Below are 23726 nucleotides of genomic sequence, written 5' to 3'. Positions count from 1 at the left end.
GACAGATATCGCAGAGATTCTGATAGGGAAGATACGGGGCAGCGTTGCCATGGAGATTGCATGCTGTCAGCTACTACATCCTATAGTAGTAACCGGCAGAGTAATTGGCTTTGAAATGAAGGCAGGAGGGACGTTGCAGAGAGGCCGCCAGTGAAGAGGAGGGTAAATGAGCTAAGCCTATTATCCCGAATCTGGCCCCTTAATAAATCAGCCGCGATCGCCGTCCCTCATGTTTGCCTGTTAACCACGTGGACGTTTGATTTGGCTCCTCCGTGGAGACCGGAGGAGGCCGGTCGAGCCTTAAGGCACACAGCAAACCCAACTGAACTCAGTAATTTACAAGCTGAACTCATGAGGCCCATGTTTACGTATTCCTGTGTGAGGGAAGCAGCTCTCCGCTTCTGTGAGAGGTCAGGAGCAAAAAAAAACTTCTTATTCTCATCACTCCCTCACCTGGCCGTCAGCTCTGCCATGCTGGACTACAAACTGGAATTTCAAGCGTTGGACTTAAGCTAGAAAAGTTGGTCAGTCAGCATTACATTTAGATTAAATGTATTATTTTATTACTTAATCTGTATCAGTGTTTTAGCCTTATTTCGTTTAACTCTTCAGGTTTCACTGGAGCTTCATACAGACGGTATAATCCCAGAAATTCACCGGATTTAAAGGCTTTTTGGAGTCAACAGCAGCTGAAAGGGTTCCCTTATATTACTTATAAAAGTAGAGGCTCTTTTACACAGATTGTGTATTTATATTTTTTATGCTTTTAGGTAAACATACACTGGACCGATTACTTTTATCCCTCTGAAAGATGTTAAAGTTGTGCTTCTACCTGAAGAAGCTCTGATTTTCATTTCATTTTACAGATTTATTTATGATATGTTGCAGAGATTCAGTTTGACTAGCTGTGACTGATCATAGTTCATGTTAGTTCATGTCATAGTTTAGATTAGCAGATAATAAGCGCTTCACACAAGTGGCAAAATGACTAAAACAGAACGTAGATCTGCAGCCGGAGGCAAGCCAGCAGCCTCTGCTTGACATGAGAAATGCTTTATTTGTCCCTGTAGGGAAATGTAGCCGTCCTGCAGGTCACTAAAAGGGACAAGATAGTGGATAGAAACGGATAAATGCTTTGGAAGGAGTAAAGGCATAAAAGGAGAAGTGGTGATACACACTGTGAGCAAAGTGTTTGATGGCTGCAGGGACAAACGGACCAAACTTCCCTGTTCTGCAGTGCTGCCAATGAGACGTTGACTGCAGCTGCTCTGCTGGTACCAGTATAAGCAATGGCAACGGTAAACCATCAAAAGGATAGTCTGCCAGTAGGCAACCAGTCATGTTCCACAAAGGAGGATTTAAATGCTAAACATCACCTGATCAGATGCATGATGGATGTTGTGTTGAACTGTTTCACATCATCATCACACACACATACACACACAACCTGCTAAAAGCCAGTCCCTATCAGGCTTTACAATGAACACACACATGCAGAACATGTTATTTCTTTTTAGGTGTACAGTTGTGCTCATATGTATTCATATTCTTTCATTAACGAAAAGGCTGAATTTACAACAGTCACTCAAATAACTGGAGACTTAAAAAAGGAACAATAACTAAAAATTTGCAAAAATATAATTTAGTAATATAAGACACGGTTTTTTCATTTAATTGAGTTAAAGAAAGAAAAAACACAAATTGGTCCTGGACAAATTAGAGCACTTTTCTGTTGAACAGTGGGACAAAATACCTGTCAACAGGTGCAGAAGTCTGACTGAGAGGAACAGAAAACACCTGACTGTAGCGGAAACATTAAAGGATTGTTCAACTAAATATTAGTTTATGAGTGATGTAATATGTAATAAATTATCTTATTTGTTTCCTTTTTAAAAAAAATATTTCTATTGAACCAGAATTAGAAAATAATGTAATGATTTTCATAAAATTTTTTATTTATTATTACTTTCGTCGATTTCATCTTATTTTACAGGCAGCTGTTTTTTTTCCTTCTTTAATAAAAGGGTTTGAATAAATATGAGCACAACTGTATTTTAAATTGTGCAAAGATTTCTGTCAGATAACCTGGAAAGCATTTGATGAAGAAGTTGCTGCATGTGGTTCTTTTTTTCAGGATATGAAGAAACAAATTATCTGTGGTCATCGTCGTTCTACGAACATTTCAGTTAAAGTTAAACATTTCAGACGTCATTTTGTATGTTATTCACCAAGATGCAGACCAGTCAGTGCCGTGTTTAAATACAAATTAAAAATAATAATAATAATCATAATAGTCATCAGTACAGCTACAATTCATAAACTATTTTACATAAAAGAATAGAAATTGATGTGCTTTTGGACTTTTTTCAGTTTTAAATGTGTTTGTTTTTGTAAGTTATAACAGGAAATAAATTTGTTGTGTTAAATAACTCATTTCAATTTATTTATTTTATATAAAGCTAATTTAAGAGGGATGTCTGAGCTGCCTTGCTCTGAGGCAGCCGACCCGTTAAGCGACCCTGGATAAGTGATGGGTGGATGGAAGGGTGGATTGATGGAAGGAAGGATGAAAGGATGGATGGATGGATAGAAGGATGGATGGATGGATAGAAGGATGGATGGATGGATAGATAGATGGAAGGAAGGATGGATGGATGGATAGAAGGATGGATGGGATGGATGGATAGAGGGATGGAAGGATGGGTGGATGAATAGGATGGATGGATAGATAGATAGATGGAAGGAAGGATGGATAGAGGGATGGAAGGATGGATGGATGGAAGGATGAAAGGATGGATGGATGGAAGGAAGGATGGATGGAGGGATAGAGGATAGAAGGATAGAAGGATGGATGGATAGAAGGATGGAAGGATGGATGGATGGATAGATGGATGGAAGGATGCATGGATGGATAGATAGATGGAAGGATGGATGGATGGATGGATGGATAGAAGGATGGAAGGATGGATGGATAGATAGATGGAAGGAAGGATGGATGGATGGATGGATAGAGGGATGGAAGGATGGATGGATGAATAGAAGGATGGATGGATAGATAGATGGAAGGAAGGATGGATAGAGGGATGGATGGATGAATAGAAGGATGGATAGATAGATGGAAGGATGGATGGATGGAAGGATGAAAGGATGGATGGATGGAAGGAAGGATGGATGGATGGAGGGATAGAGGATAGAAGGATAGAAGGATGGATGGATGGAAGGATGGATGGATGGATAGAAGGATGGATGGATGCATGGATGGATGGATGGATGGATGGATGAACTCTTAAAGTGCACTGATGAAATTAAAATTTGGATGTCAACAAATTTTTTGCATTTTAATGATAAAAAAACAGAGGTTCTTCTTCTTGGACCTAGCAGTGTTGGTGATGCTGTCTCAGTTAACCTTGGATCCTTGTCACAGTTTGTTAAGCCTACTGTCTGCAATCTTGGTGTGAAAATGGATCAGGAACTTAAATTGGACAAACAAATTAGTGCTGTGGTGAAAGCAAGTTTTTTCCACCTGAGACAGCTTGCAAAAATAAGGTCCTCACTCTCACGACATGATTTTGAAATTTTGATCCATGCTTTTGTAACCACACGGCTTGATTATTGTAACGCCCTGTACTGTGGGATCAGTCAGTCCTCTCTCGCACGGCTGCAGCTGGTGCAGAACGCTGCAGCGCGTCTTTTAACTGGATCTCGAAAGTCTGACCATGTTTTACCAATTTTGTCTTCCCTTCACTGGCTCCCTGTCCGTTACAGAATTGATTTTAAGATTCTTTTATTTGTTTTTAAATGCCTGAACGGTCTGGCCCCTCGCTACCTGTCAGACCTGCTGGTGAGGTATTCCCCTACACGCTCTCTGAGGTCCACAGATCAACTTCTGCTTGTGGTTCCTAAGACGAAGCGTAAACTGAGAGGTGACCGAGCTTTTTCTGTTATTGGTCCCAAGTTGTGGAATAAGCTGCCCCTGTACATTAGACAGGCTGAATCGCTTCTTGTTTTTAAGTCTTGTCTGAAGACTCATTTTTTCTCTTTGGCGTTTTACTAATTTAAAGGGTTGTTTTACTATTAACAATGTGCTGATGCCCCAATTATGATGTAAATATGTATGTTTTATTGTTTCTTCTGTACAGCACTTTGGTCAACTTTGTTGTTTTTAACGGTGCTTTATAAATAAACTGGATTGGATTGGATTGGATGGATAGATGGATGGAAGGATGGATGATGGATGGATGGATGGATAGATAGATGGAAGGATAAATGGATGGATGGATGGATGGATGGATGGAATAGTGCCAATTCACAGTAAAGTCATCTAACAGCACTTCCCACACACAATCAGGTCAAGCTCATCCAGTTTGATTCCATGGAGTTGAATCCACATTAGTCCAATTTTTAATAGCTGTATACATACAGGCCTATTAATACGAGATAATCCAGCCTGAATCTACTCCTTCCATTCAATCCTCCATCTTGACCAGTCACAGGGCGAATGGCGACTGGATTAATTTATCAATTTTGTCATTATTTCTTTCTTTTAGTTTTGCTTGTAATTATTGGCCCTCCTGCATCATTTCTCCATCTGTGGCATATGCAGAATAATGCTGCCTCACTCCAGCCTTGTTTGTGTGCTGTAAACTAGTTAACCCATCACATTTTACAGTCATACATTGTGTCACATCTTACTGGGTTTATAAAACCAAACCGAGTTTACTTTCATTTTAATTAACCAGTGCACACATATATAACTTGGCATTCATCACACAACATTTATCTCCGCTGTGGGGAGGTGCACACAGAAAAGTAAAGCTTTTAATGTTTGTTGTTGCGTTTTTGTTTTTTTTTTCCTTCTCAGTGATGTCAAGTCAAACTCTTCCGTCTCTTCTGTGTGTCGTTATTCAAGCGTCTGTAACCTTTGTAAAGAATCTGCTATTATTACAACACCGCTAACAGCTGGAGCTTTTTACAGAGTAAATAGCAAATGAAATCCACTGTGAAGCTTTTAGCAGGCTTGTTCAGCAGGCTCAGCATCTCCTGCTCATTCAGCCTTTCAGTCTCGTTTTGGATCACTGAACATCTTAAAACAATATCGGTAGGTATTATAGTCACTTCTGCGCACTCTTCTAATTATTCTCATTTCTTGTGTATGTGTGTGTGTGTGTGTGTGTTGCCTCAGGAGGAAGAGACCGACGTGGTGGTCCGGTCTTAACATTTCCATCACGCAGCAACCACGACAGAATACGAGCAGATGACCTGAGGAAGCTGATCGCCTACCTCGCCGGCATCCCCAGGTGCAGTTTTCTTTTTTATTATTGCAATTAGGAGAATTAGCAGCTCTCCACCCCACCCCCCTCCACCTCCGAGCGAGTTGATGAAGCTGCAGAAGGAAACACGTGACACATCTGAAACGAGCATGTGAGCAGTGAGACAGAGGCAGTCAGCTCGACGTATAAGAGAAATGACAGAAGGAAAGAGATATCAGCGGTGAGAGGAGCAAAGCAGAGCGCATGTGTGAGGAGGTGTGTGTGTGTGTGTGTGCGAGGGAGCGAGCGAGCGAGTGTGTGAAAGCAAAACAAAGTGTCGCAGTAGCCGAGGCAGTGCAGCAGCAGGAGCAGCAGTGGTTACTCCTCACCTCCCAGGTAAAACATCTGTCCTCCCCTCCCTCCATATATCTGTAACCATTCATCGCCTCCATCCGCGCTCGTCTCCTTCTGCCTGATGATCATCTAGACTTTGTCGCGTCCCTGAAACGTTGCGAACTTCTCCGTCACCCCGACACCTTTTAGCTTCATCATCTGTCGTGTTGTTTGCTGTTTGGACCGTTTGTGGAGGAGAGTCATCCGTGCAGCCGCCCGCTTACCGTCTACTGACGGGGAGACGGCAAGCAGGCGGAGATGGAACAGTTAGAGATGCAGAAACAGAGGGACGTGAAAAAAAACTCGCCAACAGCAGCTGAAAGTGAGGAAGTGGATTTTGTAGAATCGTGTAGTACAGTTATGGAAAATACTGGCAGCTAGTTGTATGTATATTTTTTTAAAGGTTTTAGACACTTTTAGGGGATTCTTGTTTCATGTGACGCTGTGTACATGCGTGTGCGCGCGCGCGTGTGTGTGTGTGTAGGGTTATGCTACAACAATGCTGTCCATAACATGGCTCCACAGGGGAAAGAGGTTGCTGACTGCACAAATGTTGCTGATTTGTGGTTTTATATTAAAGCTCATGTATGTGAGTCATTTGTCACAGGTTTGTGTATGTGTGCACGCATGTGTGTTAAGCTGTGTGGGTGGGTGTGTGTGTGTGGGATGTGTGTTTGCTGCGTAGGCTGCTCACAGTATAGAAAAATGCGTCATCTCACTGTTTGTTTGTTCCTCTCTTCTTTCCTCCCTTTTCCCCCTTTCTTCCTCTCCTGTCTCCTTCCCTTTTCTCTCTCTCTCTCTCTCTCTCTCTCTCTCTCTCCTTCCATCATCCCTCTCTCATCTTTTTCCCACGCCTGTCATCTGTCTCTTCTCTTCCTCTCTGGATTAAACCCTCCAATCTCTCCCTAACCCCTCCCTCCCTTGATATTTCTCCTATTTAATTCCTCCCACTCGCGCTGACCTCCATCCTCATCCATCCCAGCGAGGAGGTGTGTAAACATGGCTTCACGGTCATCGTGGATATGCGCGGCTCCAAGTGGGACAGCATCAAGCCTCTGCTGAAGATCCTGCAGGAATCGTTCCCGTCCTGCATCCACGTCGCGCTCATCATCAAACCGGACAACTTCTGGCAGAAGCAGAGGACCAACTTCGGCAGCTCCAAGTTCGAATTCGAGGTAGGGTCTCAAACTATGAAACCTCTGTAACATTTAAAGCACAGCCTGACGGGTAAAGTCGCAGCTGAAACCTGAAAATATATAATAGGATGTTTTAATCAACGTGCCGTAGAAGCAGGAATAAAACCTCCTCTCCCAGTTTGTTGTCATCTGAGCTGCGATAACAATCGCCACCCCCCCCCACTCAGCTGCTCGTTGTCAGCACATTTCATTATTCTCCTCTCCCCGCTGCTTTGCATGTGTACATCACCACCCAGTTGTCTGCCAGAGGAAAAATGTCATCGTGTTGAACCTAAACGCTGCCCACAGGAGATCATTTGTGACTCCGTCAGTCAAGCGTTAATTAATATACATATTTTCACAGCTCATTTAATGGCATGTTCTCAAAAGCAGGCATATTTTTATGCTCTGAATACTCATGACTTATAAACTGACAGCAGGTTTGCTCACAGTACGACCGACGTAGATGCTCCCCCTAGGAGAATTCATTAACAGCTTCATACTGCCAGGCTGATGAGGGCTTTAAACAACCCAGTTTGGTATGAAAATGTTCATTCTTTTGGCTTATAGAGGTGGAAAATGAGTTGTCACAAGCTAATGCCCTTCATCATGAACATCCTGTTTTTTTGTTTTTTTTTGTACATCGTGTTTAGATTCCTGTACAGTACATTTCTGATATTGACCGTGTGTTTCCCCCCCGCCCCTTTCTGACTTAAAGCTGCTAAAGCAAATGCAGTGGTGTGGAAATGACTGCTCACACAGGTCTGCTGTAGTCTGATGATATCATATTGATCATTTGAATGGAAGAGTAGCTGCAGGGCAGGGTGCAATTATATCCACTAGATGCCCTGGCATGCCACTCCAGCATTGATTGGATATGGTCCATGTGCACAGGGCTGCTTGGGATTATTGCTGCTGAGTGTCACCAGAAATAAATGCATGGAAATATTCACTATAATAGGGATATTTATAATGTGTTTATGAACTCTTCTTAGAAATATAATCTCTAAATTTTCCAGATTTGATTCAGGACAAATAATATTCAGACTAAGAGATAATTTACTTGCAAATATAATGAGGAATTTGTTTTCAGAAGAAGAAGAAGAAGGGGATGTTATTTTAGAGATGAAAAATGCAGATGAAAACAGCAGCATGTCAGGACAACTTTTAAAAATGATGGGTTTCATGTATTGGATAAAATTATGGAGCAGTTTAACAGATGGATTTCAGAAAAAAGCCAGAAAAAAAAATGTCGTTTTCATGTTTTACTCTCTCTTTGTTTGGCTTTTTTCCTTTTGCTTGGGAAAAAAAATCTGTAAATCATCTGTGATAAATTGCCTGTTATAGAAATGGTGTAGGGACGTACAGCGTTGCACTACTGCCTACTTCTTTCCAGGGATGTGAGGAAAAGGAAATGTGAAATTAAATGTCAGAACATATTTGACATAAACTATGTACAGCTTCTTACATTTAATCTAATTGTTTTGACACATTTTTCTGCCTTAAAAAAAGACTCAACTGTGATCTTTTTTTTTTGAGCATTTGCTGAATCTTCAAGCAACCAATGAGTGATGGTTTTGCAGGCTAAAAGGAACAAAATGTTCACAGCTGCTTTCATCAATAACATCATTTCACATGCTAAAAAGGGATCATCAAAGAGCCCAAAAAGAGAGAAACAACAACATAAAACATCACATTATAACATCTGACAAGTTTCATTTTGAAATTTGGGATAATTAGGGGTGTGTCCTTTTGATTGACAGGTACCCGATACCCCGCTGCAGGAAGGCAGAGTGGAGCACAATCGTGTTTTTAGCCGATTAACAGCATGATTTAGCTATAGCCTGCGTACCTCTGTTAGCTGGTTAGCACCCGTTAGCTCAGTTAGCTTTTGGTGACAGAGAGGTCAGAGTTTGATAGATGTCAATCATCCACCATGCCGCCCACAGCCCCCCTCTCAGCTCTACCTCTTTGCTCATTTTTGTATTTTCTGGGCGAGACGACACGTAAGATGCTGCCAAGATGGTGACAATGGGGACTGCCCAGTAAGCTTCAGCTTTTCAGTCACATATTGGTGACGTCACAGAGGCTCCGTCCATCTTTTATAAACAGTCTATGACTGAAACACATGCAGACACAGAGGATTACTGGAAAAAGGCTTAAAAAAGGCAGGAATCATGTTTACAGAAATTCTGATACATAAGCAAACAGTCCAGTCAGAATAAAGTGGAGCTAACGGGAGCTTCAGGAGGTCGGCAGATGACGTGATGGAAACATCACCAAGGAAATTAAAATGAAACACGGTGGAGGTTCCATCATGCTGTGGGACCACTTTGATGGCTCTGGCACTGGATGGACTAAATTATTTAATCATTATTTTTGTCAAAATAAAAAGGAATTATTTGGATTAAACTGGAATTTGGCATCATGAGAAGTCCTGCAGGTGTAAAAGCGGCGGCACAAACTCTGCGTCCACCATACATATCATCTTTCTTCTTAATTCAGCATAAATGTAGGACTGAACAAGACCAAATATAAATTGAAGTCTTTCCAGTAAAATCGATCAAAATGGTTGCCAGGACAACAGCTGCTTCAAGCATGTGTGTATCCAGCATGCAGATTAAGTGTCTCTTTACAGAGCATATGTGTGTGTGTGTGTGTGTGCTTCAAGAATCCTCTCTTGGCTTGCTATATTTAAAAAGAAAAAAAAAAAAAAAAGGCAACAATCCCTCCTCCCCTCGTGTTAAATTCACACCAACAGCAAAGCTGAAGAGTCAAATTTCATCATTTGTCTCCATAAATGTCATGATTCAGTGAGAGCAAAGCTGCTCGTCATCATCACACCGTGTCAGTGTTTTTCCCTTGCTTCTTTGAAGACGGCGCTGCATCTCTGCATTGTTTTGCCCGCACAAAGCCTCATCCTCGCCATCACTTTTTCTCCATCCATCTCCGGCCATGTGTGTGGGGGTGTGATGCGGAGGTGGCTCAGCAGAAACAGAGGCAACGATACCAAGCGAGGAAACGTTTCCTTCGTGTGTCTCTGAAATTGATATTACAACATGCAGGAGTTGAGTTTCCTTCTGTGTTTAGAAGAGCCCAAACTATAAACTCTCTTTTCTCCACCAGACCACCATGGTGTCACTAGAGGGCCTGACCAAAGTCGTGGATCCCTCCCAGCTGACGGCGGACTTTGACGGCAGCCTGGACTACAACCACGAAGAGTGGATAGAGGTGAGACTGACTCACTGCGATGCTTAAAATCACACTTTAAAGTTTAGGTCTAGAGGAGAAAAACAACTGATGGGGATCAGGAGATGATTTAATTTGTCGCCGACTGTTTCCAGGTGAGGGTGGCCTTCGAGGAGTTCTCCGGTCACGCCACGCAGATGTTGGCTCGGTTAGAGGAGATGCAGGAAATCGTGTCGAGGAAAGACTTTCCCCAAGATCTGGAAGGAGCCAGGCAGATGGTGGAGGAGCACGCTGCGCTGAAGAAGAAGGTCATAAAAGCTCCGATAGAGGAGCTGGACACGGAAGGACAGAGGTAAAACGTCTCTATTGGTCCTTTGCACATTTCCATTTGACTTGCTCAGAGTTATTTAGAAAGTAAAGCTTTCTGATGGCTTCATTTTAGATTGAATTACTGTAAACAACACGCCTACACACACACACACACACAGAGACATGTGTATGTGTGTGTGTGTATATATATATATATATATATATATATATATATATATATATATATACACCTATGTAATCTGAGCTGAGTTTCTGCGCATGTTTGTATCGTTACAGCGGTGATATTTCACAAAGATGAGAAAGGATACATAAAGACTGAAAGCTACTAAACTCAAAGTGGAAACAGAGCATGCATAATCCACTGCTGCACAACAAACCTGCAGAGGATCTAGGGCTGCATGATATTATGATATTTCTTTTCCCTCACCTTGCTGTATGTGTTACGTCATGAAAAGATGAAGGAATTGTCAACAGATGACTTGAATAGTACTTTGAGTTCTGCTGCCATCTTGTTGACAGCTAGCCTGCACTGATCTTAGCTGTTTTTGTGGATATTTTTTTCTATGCACTTATCTTTTATTGCTTTATTTTATTGTGCCAGGTCCTGAGTACATGCTTCGTTCTATAGTCTGCTAACGTAAATCGTGTTTTACCACAAAGAAATCCATGAGAACATTAAGTCAATTTCAGTCTTACGCTGCAGGACCTGTCATGTGACTATTGCACACACGTACATTGTAATGACGATGCTGAAGCGATGTATATTGTGTAGTTTTGAAATAGTGTTAAGCTTGACATTGAGGACAGGGGCAAGGATTGAAGTTTCTGTGTTTTGCAAGGCATCTGGAGAAAGCAGTGCATGGTGAAGACCACCACAAAAGGATTTTCTCTGATAGATGCATCCACTTGGACTGCTTTCTTTGGTTAGATAATGAACAGTTTTCTCTGTGTTTATGAAGCATGCCAGGAAGACTAGGACAGTGTGGAACTGCATGAGCTCAGAGGTGCTGCAGAGTCACGCCAACATTTATAATTAAAACTAATTATTGTGTTCGTCAGACCCAAACTGAACTTTTTAAAACGCACATGATCACCTTAGTGTGACTGAATTCACACAAAGCTAAATGAAGCTCTTAAAATCAGACGAACACACCCTGATAATGCGGCCTGGGATCCAGTAACTTCTGCATTCGGCTGTTTTTACTTATGCAAGGATCTCTCAGAGAGAAAGTGAAGAACAGCCGAATGACATGACCATTTTCTCACACATTTCACAGCGTCACTTATTCATTTTCCCTCAGGTGCATCTGCAGTGGAACAATGAATTCGGTCCAATTAAGTGGACAAGTTGAAACTAGGTAACTGTACTGGTATATACTGGCTGAGACGATGACTGTCAGTGTTCAGCACAAAAAGTAAGGCAGAAGTTGATGATGATGGAGACGAATTAGCAAAACATACTGACATCCTTACACTAGACGGTCTTTATTGCAGGTAAAATTAAAATACGAGGTCTCGTTCTCACGTGAGACCTTATTATGACTCGACCCAGTTTAAGACGACACCAAACTGAAAGTCAGTGACGTATATTTAATGGGATTTAAGAAGGAAAAACCAAACTGTGGCCAAATGATGACAGAACATCTCTGTCTGCATTCAGTTGTGCAACATTTATGTATATTTTAAAAAGATAGATGTGTAAGATATAATGAAAAATTCACATTATTCACTACATTTGTTGCCATTTTTGCGATATGAACTGTTATATTGAGGCAATAAAGAAACACATATATGTACTTGGTAATTATTTATGAGAGAGAATGAAGCCTGATGTTCTGAATGTTCGAACATGAGAGCTCCTGCAGCTTGTTAACACGACTCTGTTCAGCCACTGACAGGTAAAGTTAAAAACAGTGAGAATGTTGTAAAAAGATCCATGTACTGCTGGGAAACTGCGGTTCCTGGTGCTGCGTCGGTGTAAAACACCCACCTCAACACTGTTAAAGACTAAGTACTTGTTCTGATAAATGGTTGCTGCGCATTACTGATGTTAACATCGTGATTAAAACTAATCTGATCAAGTCAGTTTTATCATTTTGTTTTTACGCATCTTTCATCTGGTTGCATGTTTTCATGTCAAAACTTCCTCATGCGACACATTTCAGAAAGGTTTAAAGTAAAATCCTGCAAATAAAAGCAAATCGCATGTCCTGATTTTGCACCTGTGGTTTCGCTCCAGGTTGCTGCAGCGCATTCAGAGCAGCGAGTCCTTCTCCAACCGCAACGGCAGCAGCAGCGGCGGCAGCGGCAGTAGCAACGCCGACACGCAGGGCCTGGTGCCTCGGATCACTCAGCTGCTGGACAAGCTGCACTCCACGCGGCAGCATCTGCACCAGTCCTGGCACGTCCGCAAGCTCCAGCTGGATCAGTGCTTCCAGCTCCGCCTGTTCGAGCAGGACGCGGAGAAGGTCGGTGCACGTTGAGGTTGAGCCGTGATGGTAGCGATAATCTATAAATACAGCTGGCGATCGCTTCCAGCCGAGCATCTGCCAATAATACACAAAACTTAATTACACTCACAGCCAGGCATCGAGTGATGCTGTTTGCAGAGATCACACAAGCTGGCATCTTTTTTTTTTTTTTTTTTTTTTTTTTTTTTTTTGGCCTTTAAGCAGTCCATTAAACTTTATTAAACTAATAAAAGTAAACAGTTTCCTCTTGTGCAGCACTGCAGAGTGTAACAGGGTGGGAGGATGGAGCGAGCTGTGCAGGTACACCGTCTCTAGCTGCTGACACGACAGCTCAGGCTCTGACAGCTGCAGCACAAAATTGAAAAAGACAAGGAGAGAAATCCAGACATCCCTGTTTGAGTGAGCAGAATAAAAGAAGAGGCTGCAGCAGCAGAGACCGAGCTGCAGTCTTGGATACACAGCCGCAGTCGGAGCTTGTTGCTAGGACACCATAGGCCACAAGTTGTTCTCTAGGAGAGCCTGAGAGGATACTCCTGAACAGAATCAGTCCATTTCTGTGTACCCCCGGCCAGGGAAGATGACAACTGTGTGAACACTGCGGCAGCGCACAAACACACATCTTTCCCCACATAGTGTGTGTGTGTGTACCTGTGCTTGCAGCCAACAGTAAAAGTTACTAATAAACGGCGTGTGTGAATGTTTTCATGCGGTTGGCTTAACTTATTTTTCTTTTTTGACGTCCTCATCCGTCAGATGTTTGACTGGATCATGCACAACAAGGGTTTGTTCCTGGCAGGCTACACAGAGATTGGCAACAACCACCCCCAAGCCGTGGAGCTGCAAACCCAGCACAACCACTTTGCAATGAACTGCATGGTAAGACACACAGAGATGCGCAGCAGGAGGTGATGCTTTTTTTTTTTCTTTTTTTTTTTTTTTTCCCCGCCCACTCGAGCTCATGCCCCCAAAACCACATAATCATATAGTTAATGCACTTAGCATCAACCTCCAGTACTGTGTTTGAGTGTTTGTTTAGAGCAGCCTGTGCTTCTGCGCTCATAATCACAGCAGCACAACAAGGTATTAAGTAATCCTTTTCTCTATCCACCGTCAGCCTTACATAACTATTATGTGAGGTGAGGAATCTGTCAAGCCGTTGGTTTCTGCTCATAGATGAGACACAGTGTCCAATAGCCTCTGCCTCACTCTCTCCTCCCTTTTTACCGTCATCCATCACTTTACGTTTGTCTTAAAACTGTCTCCTTAGTCGACCACTTTGGAGTTTTTTGCAAATGAATTCTTACAGAATTGATCCCCATCCCTTTGTTTACCTCTCTCCATCCTTCCCCCCCGTGTCCTGCCGGACAGAATGTGTACGTGAACATCAATCGGATCGTGTCGGTCGGCAAGCGCCTGCTGGAGTCGGGACACTACGCCTCCCAGCAGATCAAGCAGATCTCGGGCCAGCTGGAGCAGGAGTGGAAGGCCTTTGCTGCTGCGCTGGATGAACGCAGCACAATATTAGAGATGTCCGCCAGCTTTCACCAGAAATGTGACCAGGTACGTGTGGCAGAGCGGCACACCGTGGTATGGATTCATATGATGAAAAGGGCAGGATTTGCATCCCTGGTCTAATCTCAAAGGAACTGACTCCATTTTTTTTAATTGAAGTGGTCTTCGATGGCTTGTAAGAAGCCTTTAAATGGGGCCCATTGGTTTGTTTTCTGGGTTTAAGGAAGCCATAACTCCTGCTGCTGGTGCCATGCCTCAAAGCTACAAAGAAAAAAAAAGGGTCCAGGTTTATTCAGAACTGTTACAGTCTGACATCATGTAACCAGCTGGCTTCAGCTTATGATTTACAGGATAAATGTGGATTTTCATGTAAGTCATGTAAATGATTCCTGTTTCCACTTATCCCCTGATACCAACTAGTTGACAGAGCTGAAGTCATCTTAAGACCCACATCTTAAGCTTGTTAGATCCTCCACAAGAAGCTAGAACTGAGTTCTTGTTCTTAAGGCTGCAAGAACAAGAAAAAGCTTCTTTTTTGTCAGGTCCATACATACTCCACGCCTGCTTTTATGTTCAGTGAAGCCGGTTGTTACCTCCGCCGAGGAGGATATGTTTTTCCTGACGTCTTTGTGCTCAAGATAACTGAAAAGGTTACGGACTGACTGGATCTCCAGTAGACTGGATTACTGTTACGGTCTTTTTCCTAAAAAGAGCATTAAACATCTGCAGCTCATCCAGAATGCTGCTGCTAGAGCTTTAACTAGAACTAAGAGGTCTGAACACATCACAGCAGTTTTAACATCTTTACACTGGTTTCCAGTCAGTCACAGGATAGATTTCAAAACCCTGCTGATTGTTTACAAATCCCAGAACGGTTCTGGACCAGAATACATCTGTGATACGTTCAGAAAATATAAACCAAGCAGAGCTCTTCGATCCAAAGACTCGGGTCAACTAGTCCAGACCAGAGTCCAGACTAAACATGGAGAAGCAGCATTAAGCTGTTATGCTGCAAACAAGTGGAATAATCTGCCAGTGGAGATTAAACTTTCACCAAATGTGGAAACTTTTAAATCCAGGTTAAAAACATTTCTTTTCTCATGCGCCTATGCATGAAATCTGCACAGTAACTTTCAATTAATTCTGATTTTAACTATTTTAATATAATTTATGATTTTATTGTGATTTTGCTATTTGTGTTTTCTTTTATGCTTTTTTTTCGGTAATGCTTTTAATGTTTCATGTAAAGCACATGAAAGGTGCTATACAAATAAACTTGCCTTGCCTTACGGAGGGATTTTTATAAAAATTTCAAGAGTTGTTGCAAAAGTAAAAATGAAGAACAAATTAAATTTTGGTGGTGATCCGGATCACCGTTTGGATTCGTGAATTTTTTTAAAGGATTCTTTAACATTATGGTTGGCGGAGGTTCCCGCTCTCCGAGTGCTTTTCTAGTTTCATATTTCACGAACAACTTCGTCCGCGGCAGGACGGGTCGTGCACGCAGCTGGGTCAGAGTGTTTTAACGCCACATGTAAAAATGGTCGTACTTTCTCACCACCTCGATCAGCTGGTTTATTAAAACAATCCATTTTACCTGCAACAGTTCAAACGCGGAAGCAGCTTCTCCGTGTTAACCACGCCTACTTGAAATGTCCGACCAATCACACGATACTTCCCGGAGCCCCGCAAGAAAAAAGTTCTGCCAGCCCGATGTGTTGAGAACTGTCTTCAAACGCGTCCGCGAGAAACAAAATCACATCATTTTCTTCTCGGAGCCTCGAGAACAAGAAAAAAGTTCTCTCTTCTCGTGGAGTATGTAACAGGCTTTAGTCCGGGTTCATCATGCGACGCTACTTGAGGACAAAGCTTCATGCATTACAACTTCATATTTTCAGGGTGTTTAAATCTTTATGGACATTTTTCTCTGTATTCATGTCATTGCTTTTAATTCTCAGCACACAAATTGTTTTGTTGTTTTTCCAACGTGCGTATTTCTGATTTCTCAAAAATGTCTTTGCATTTATTTGTAATCGTTTTGAGGCAGAGACATTTGACAGTGTGTTTTTGTTTAAGTTCCTTGCTTGTGTTCACTTTGGCATGTGTGCTTTTTCTTCTTCTTCTGTGAAACTTGATCTTAGAAGGTGAAAAGGTCTAGTACGTAATTAAAGGTAACTTGGTCTTTATATTAGAGCTCAGACTGTTTGAAAACTGTCTACTGACCTCAGTCTGCTGCTGCTTTCATGTGTGGTGAAAACTTCTCTAAAAAGCCTTTATGGCTCATTTAGATCAAACTGCACTGAGCTTATTTTTATTGTCTTTTTGACAATATTATAGAATTTCCTTGTTTTATTTCATTTATCCCTTTTTTATTTGAAAAAATCTTCTATAACAAATAATGTCATGAGGAATATTTTCATGAAACAGTCAGTTGTTGCACTAAATTGGCTTTGGGGGCAGCTGGCCTCAGGTAAGCTCAGGTTGATGTGCTATCAACTTTCCCTCTGTAAATGAATACAGTTGGACACACACACACACTTTGTGTGTTATTAAATATCCATTTGGCATAATTAAGTCTTTAAAACCCAACATGTGCATCACATTAACATATATTTACATAAACATGTGCAAAATATAAGTAGGGTATTTCTTATCTGCTGTAATTTCAGTCTGTTTGTTAGTTGGACCACCATGGAGTGATGCATGGCCTTCAAAGGCACATGTGCTGAATCTCAGCAGGGGAACGTGGCCGATGCAACTTTTCCAACCTGGAATATTGAAGTCATCAGACCAACCTTTAATGTTTGTTAGCTGAAATGGAAAGTGTCACCCCAACTTTTTCCTTTAAACATTCAAAGAAGCGCTTGTGGATTCTGCTCCAATTATTGTGGCAGAGATGTTTAGAAAGCAGTAATGAGGAAAAAGTCACTTCTATTTGCTGATATTTCTTTGAGGCCTTTTACCCTGGTTTTTCTGTTTTCCTTCCCTCCTGCAGTGGTGGTGATGGTGGTGGGGGGTAAAGAAAGAAAGTTTTTTGGAAGTTGCCACAAGGCCACTGAACAAGATTAGATCTTTCTTCTTTAAAGTCTTAAGTGTGCTTATAAGCATAAGCAGACACCTAAAAACTTTGTCTGACTGGAATCTGATGATAACTGCTGTCTGACAATGTGTGTGTGTGTGTTTCACCCTGCAGTACATGAGTAATGTGGATTCGTGGTGTAAAGCGTGCAGCGAGGTGGATTTGCCCTCAGAGTTGCAAGACCTTGAGGATGCCATTCACCATCACCAAGGCCTGTATGAACACATCACCGCTGCCTACTCTGAGGTAACGTCACCAAACAGAAGACCTTCACATACACTAATATAAGAAAACAAGGAATGAGCTGCTGCTAACAGCCCATGTTTATCGGCCAATCAGAACAGACTGCACTCATTGGGGAAGTTAAATGTTTTTTGACAAAGAAATCAGTGTAGTTTGTGGGAAAATGTTTGTCTGTAAACGTAAAGTAAAACTCCAGCACAAGATTGTGAGTCTGCATTTACTCCGGTTCCTATTATTCAGACATTTGCTAAAAAATTTTATAGCCATAGTTAGGGCCACCATCCTTCAGGTTTTCCTTGTTCCTCCGCTCCAACACACCTGGCTCAAATGAATAAGTCATTGTGCAGAATTTCATACGTGTTTAATCCAGAGTGAGGAGCTCATTAAAAACCTGCAGGACTACGGCCCTCGAGGACCGACTTTGGACACCCCTGATAAATGCTTAATAGTGAGCATAGGATGAAAATGGCACACAGCACTAATAAACTTTTTGTGTTTACTTTAAAAAATTAATGATGAATAATCCTTTGGAATAATGCATCTGTAGCTCAAAACTCTTTACCAAATCTTAGTGAAGTATGCAAACCTTATCTCTACAAAGACCCACTCTGAAAGCTTTTAAAGGGTAAAGTTCACATGTAGAAACCCATGATTAAATTAACAGACCTTTCTCTTTATATATATCCTAAATATGCCAGGATCATGTATGTGTATGTATGGCTGATTTCCACACAGTAAAATTGTTTAAAATACTTCAGGTGAGTCAAGATGGAAAAGGCCTGCTGGACAAACTGCAGCGACCTTTGACCCCGGGCAGTGCCGATTCACTAACGGCTTCAGCAAACTACTCCAAGGCGGTGCACCACGTCCTGGACATCATCCACGAGGTGCTGCACCACCAAAGGCAGCTGGAAAACATTTGGCAGCACCGTAAAGTGCGGCTGCACCAGCGTTTGCAGCTCTGTGTCTTTCAACAGGACGTCCAGCAGGTAAACACAAACACACACACACACGCACAGGTACTCTTTGTTTATTTGCATATGTGCTCTGTAATTCACACATCACTGTCAAGGTTGTTTTTTTCAGTATGACACACAAGTTAGGTAGTAATCTGAAAATGAAAGGTTTGAATGCTATAAAGAAGCTTAATAGAGGGTTTGCTTGCAGTCGCAGTAATGTCTGCTAGTGCGACATCTTTGAGGAAAGTTGCTTGAACTTTACCTGTTTTCTCGTCACGTGTTGTTGTGGACGAGTACGTTGACTAATTGTTTAAAAAATAAATGTCCTCAGCAGTGCAAAAGCAAATACAAAACAAACACAAAGAGCATGTTGTAACTAAATGCTCCAATATAATAATACAGTTGCTGTCCAGAAATCATGGGCATTCCTGAGTGTGTTGACATGGCAACTGTTGCTATGGTAACTGAACTGGGTCATATGTCCATGCAGATGGTGTTCATCCATTCATGCCGTGAAGTACAAAATGCAGGGAGGCGAGTTTATGTGGACGAGCTCGGTGCTGTGACTCGTACAATACTGAACATCGTTTATCTCAACTCCTTTGCTTTAACCGTTAGTCTAAGATGATCGTCAGCATTCGAGACTCAGCCCTCACCTCCGGGGGCCTCCTCGTGGCTTCCCGTTTCCCCAAAGTCTGTCTCTTTTAGTAGGAATGTGGTTTTTCTTTGCAGGTGTTGGACTGGATAGAAAACCACGGCGAGGCCTTCCTCAGTAAACACACAGGTGTGGGCAAGTCCCTCCATCGAGCTCGAGCTCTACAGAAACGCCACGAGGACTTTGAGGAAGTGGCACAGGTAATTCTCTGGTACAATCACACCCGTATGAGAAATGAGCTGAAAATTAGTGTTGGAATTTTACAAAAAATCACAACTACAACTGTTTTTTATCCCTCTTTTTAATAATGTATTGAATGACTGATTTACTTAACGTAAAGTTTTAAACAATTGTTTGGAGATTTTGAGTTATGATTTCAACCACTTCCTCATTTATAAAGCTTAAATTATTCACATCAAGATTTAAGGTCCAAAAGACTTTGGATTCGGCTCATTTTCTTGAACATAGTAATAGATTGGACATTATTGTATCCAAACAGAACCCATGACAGTAACTGGAACTGTTATGTGGTTTTTTATATTAACCCAATTGCTAATGGTTTCTATTCATCTAAAGCTTGCCAAAGTTATACATTTAAACTTATTAGAAAATTTTTGCCACTTCTAGCATTTTCATTTTAATTAAGTTCCAAATGTATTTGTGTGTATGCAGTTTGCTTAAACTTAGAAGTTTGATTATTTTATCCATAAAAACTTCATAATAACAGCTAGTTTATGTTATATGGCATATATTTGCCCATTATCAACTGTGGTTAAGCTAAAACTAAAGTAATATGTGAGAACTTACTAGATAATGCTTGCTAGTGCTAGCATTAGCATTTTTTTTGTTAGCTTGCATTAGTTTGCTAGCTGTTATCTATGTAAGTTGATCATTATTGATCTTATTGCTCATTTTTCTGCATTTTTGCAAATAAATCAGTAGGATTTGAGCATTTAAACATTTTTTTCTCAGCCCTATCTTGTGGAAACAGTTGCTGTGGTTCAATAAAAGTTATTTTCTATTAATCATTTATTGGATGTAGCGTAACCAAAGATTATGGAGACTTAAAGCACAAATCATGGCTGAAAATTATTATTGTAGGCTGCCGTAAACTACTTTTCCACATTTGAGTCAACAAAAAAGTATTTAATTTGTTGAATATTATTATTATAACTGTTTGTCATGTATTGTATTTTTACATAAAGAATATGTAGCTTTTCAGATTGAATGCAGTCTAAATGTCAGAGATCTACTCCTATATAAAATTAAACTTGTTCAATGACATTCACTTCTACCAGATTCATTGGGAAATTTTAGATTACTTGCTTACAAATCTGCTTAAACTGCGAGAATCCTCCATTTATTATTATTATTATTATTATTATTATTATTATTATTATTATTATTATTATTATTATTATTATTATAGATCTGAAGAAATCCTCAAATTAATTATTATCTACTACAATATTGAATTTCCCTTTGGGGATTTCTAAAGTATTTTCATTTCATTTCATTTCATTATTATTATTATTATAATTAACATTAACATTGTTATTATTGATATTGTAATATTAATATTATTATTACTTGGACCAACTTTACCATACTCTTTTTACATCCTATACATAATGTAACCATTTGTTTCTTTCTATTTGCAGCTTTTCTCTCCGTCGCTTTGCTATAACGAACTCCCATAAGAGCATGTGTCCTCTTATAACCTGTTTTTCATTTTGCCCCTGTCACGAGTTTCTCTTCCTCTTCTCTTCTTGGAAAGATGTTTTGCTCACTTTGCAGAGCCCTTTTCAACTAATCCATCTCACTCCGTGTCTCTGGCCTCTGTGTAGAACACATACACCAATGCAGACAAGCTCCTGGAGGCGGCCGAGCAGCTGGCCCAGACAGGAGAGTGCGACCCAGAGGAGATCTACCAGGCCGCCCACCAGCTCGAAGACAGAATCCAAGACTTTGTTCGCCGCGTGGAGCAGCGCAAAGTCCTGCTGGACATGTCTGTCGCCTTCCACACGCACGTCAAAGAGGTAGGCTGGGAAGATGACGTAATGCTGAAGTGGATGGTGGGCTGTGTGCTTTTGTCGTTGAGAGCTTTCACACTGCCCTCTGAGCACTAGGGACATCATCACCAGATGAAATGGAGTGTTCTGTATATTTTATATTTAATTCAGTTATTCAGAGAAAACTAAGCATTGATTAAATTCAGGATGTTTCTGTCATGGTTTAACACCTTTAACTCTTTAAAAACTCTTTAAAGACTTTTATTTTTGCACATGGTGGTGACATTTTATTGAGTATCGTCGATGTAATGACAACTTAAATTACTAATTTAATCAAGTGTATGGGCAATAAGGACTTATCAAATCTTGATTTATGCCATACATATAAAATATACACAAAAATCAGATTTTTTTTTTTTTTTTTTAAACATTTTACTAAATAAGCACACAAACTATGGAGACCCAAAACAAAACTAAATGTACAAAAAAAAAAAAAAAAATTCTTTATACTATACAAGTATTTCAGTTATTGACGTCTTTTAGGAGCAGAGTACGCATTTGTTTTGATTGAAAAAATTTCCTTTGCAATACAAAGCCCATAAAATACATGGGCTTTTATTTTATTTTATTTTATTTTATTTTATTTCATTTTTGTTTTGTTTATTTATTCTTTTTATTTTATTTATTAGTTTATTTATTTAAGAGTTTTTTTTGTTATCCCTTTAATGTGACCAATATAAAAAAAAAAAGTAATGGAACAATAAAAGTCTGAATAAATGCAAATTTAAATTCGAATATTAAAGTCAGTAATCTGCTGCTTGCTCCTACTCTCCCGAGACATTTTGCTTGCGCCACCGTGTGTTTGTATATGACGTGTGTGTATTGTAATATGACGACATCAGCGATACGTATTGACGTAGATAATAAAAAATTACCATTCTAGCTAATATAGAGTTTATTTTAGAGCAGCTTAAACTAGATAATGCTAATGGGGAATTTCTGGTGGACGTTCTGTTTTTAAAGGGTTAACTGATTTATGATCTGTGACTAATCCCAGAAATATCACTGAAATAAGCAAGCAGAAAAAGCTCAAATCTGCTCTCCACGGTTGTAGTTGTGGACGTGGCTGGAGGACCTCCAGAAGGAGCTGCTGGATGACGTTTACGCAGACTCTGTGGAAGCCGTCCAGGATCTGATCAAGCGTTTCAGTCAGCAGCAACAGACCACGCTGCAGGTCACCGTCAACGTCATCAAGGAGGGAGAAGACCTGATCCAACAGCTCAGGTACAGATTCAAGTTTCTTAACTAGGGCAGAAAACCTGCACTAAAGGTTTGCTCACATGACATCTTTAGACGATTTCAGACAGAAAGTAACTATTTACATATAAAATATGTTCTCAGGGATCAAATTTCTGATGAATCAGGTTTATCATGATGGAAGTGTAGTCCCCCACAATGACAATGCCATCATTAAAGGGGCACAAGGGGGTCGCTGAATGGTTTAAGGATGGTAAAAATGATGTGAATCAAGCCTTCCCAGTCAACAGATTGTAAATCTCGTGAAACCCCCCCCCCCATGTGAGATTTTATTAAGACATGTCCGACAGTCCTCTCCACCACCATCTTTAATAACACGCATATCTTTCTGAGGAATAATAAGTTTCTGCTCCAGCATAGTTTTTAAAATTTCCAGTCTCTACCCATTAGGGCTGTGACGATACGCTTTTGTCCCAATTCGATTTGATTCCGATTTTTTTGGGTCCTGATTCGATTTAAATTGCGATTCTCACAATTCTTTGAAATTGCTGATTTTTGTAGATTAAAACCAAAATAAATGTATAAATCTTGTTTTTTTGCTCGTAATATTTCTTGATTTCAATTAGAAAAAAAACAACACAGTAGCCAGATTATCCTTCTGCTGCTTAAATACCCCAGGAAGACAAGTAAAAAGATCAATAAAAACAATAAAAAGGACAACATTTTTATAATGGATTATTTTTTTGTTTGAAAAAAAAAATTTATTTATTTATTTTTTTTTGTTAAAAAATTGATTTTAAAATTGTGAATTAAAAAAATCCATTTTTTTTATTTTTCGATTCGATTTTTCCACCACTACCACTCATTAGTGATCCAGAACCACGGTTGCTCATTTGAAGCTGTTTAATGAGCTGTGAAGTTAATTCTTCTGTGCTGCATCGTTTCTTTAGCTTCCTGTTATGACAGTAGATCCATTCATTTAAACTCTGGATGTTTTTGTCTTTATGTGGAGTAAAGCTGTTGGAAGTCAACTCTAACTTTCTGAAATAAAACACCATCACACAGACCAGATCTGCAACCATGTAGCTACAGCATGAAATCCCTCCAGCTGCTGTTACGTGATGGATGGTGACAGGAAAATATTACTAAAAGGAAATTGTCCTCCTTTTGGCCTAATAAAGCTGTGAGGATGAGAGGAGGTG

At 40.5% G+C, this 23726-nt stretch overlaps 1 protein-coding gene across 4 annotated transcripts in view; it reads left to right on the top strand.

Annotated features, from left to right (window-relative positions):
• LOC306770097 (triple functional domain protein) overlaps positions 1 to 23726 on the top strand; it is a 97708-nt gene that overhangs the window by 36616 nt on the left and 37366 nt on the right. For all 4 annotated transcript variants that reach the window (XM_079258889.1, XM_079258891.1, XM_079258888.1 and 1 more), the window contains exons 4-15: positions 5183 to 5297; positions 6625 to 6817; positions 9944 to 10048; positions 10162 to 10358; positions 12576 to 12804; positions 13561 to 13683; positions 14176 to 14367; positions 17513 to 17644; positions 18400 to 18630; positions 19333 to 19455; positions 21103 to 21294; positions 22382 to 22551. In XM_079258889.1, the coding sequence (XP_079115015.1) occupies positions 5183 to 5297; positions 6625 to 6817; positions 9944 to 10048; positions 10162 to 10358; positions 12576 to 12804; positions 13561 to 13683; positions 14176 to 14367; positions 17513 to 17644; positions 18400 to 18630; positions 19333 to 19455; positions 21103 to 21294; positions 22382 to 22551 (2002 nt within the window). The remainder of the gene's footprint in view (positions 1 to 5182; positions 5298 to 6624; positions 6818 to 9943; positions 10049 to 10161; positions 10359 to 12575; positions 12805 to 13560; positions 13684 to 14175; positions 14368 to 17512; positions 17645 to 18399; positions 18631 to 19332; positions 19456 to 21102; positions 21295 to 22381; positions 22552 to 23726) is intronic.

This window comes from Telmatherina bonti (genome assembly GCF_933228915.1).
Source record: "Telmatherina bonti genome assembly, chromosome: 19".
Classification (NCBI taxonomy): Eukaryota; Metazoa; Chordata; class Actinopteri; order Atheriniformes; family Telmatherinidae; genus Telmatherina; species Telmatherina bonti.
The sequence above is the reverse complement of the archived record's forward strand: the minus strand, read 5'-3'. Positions and strand labels throughout refer to the sequence as shown.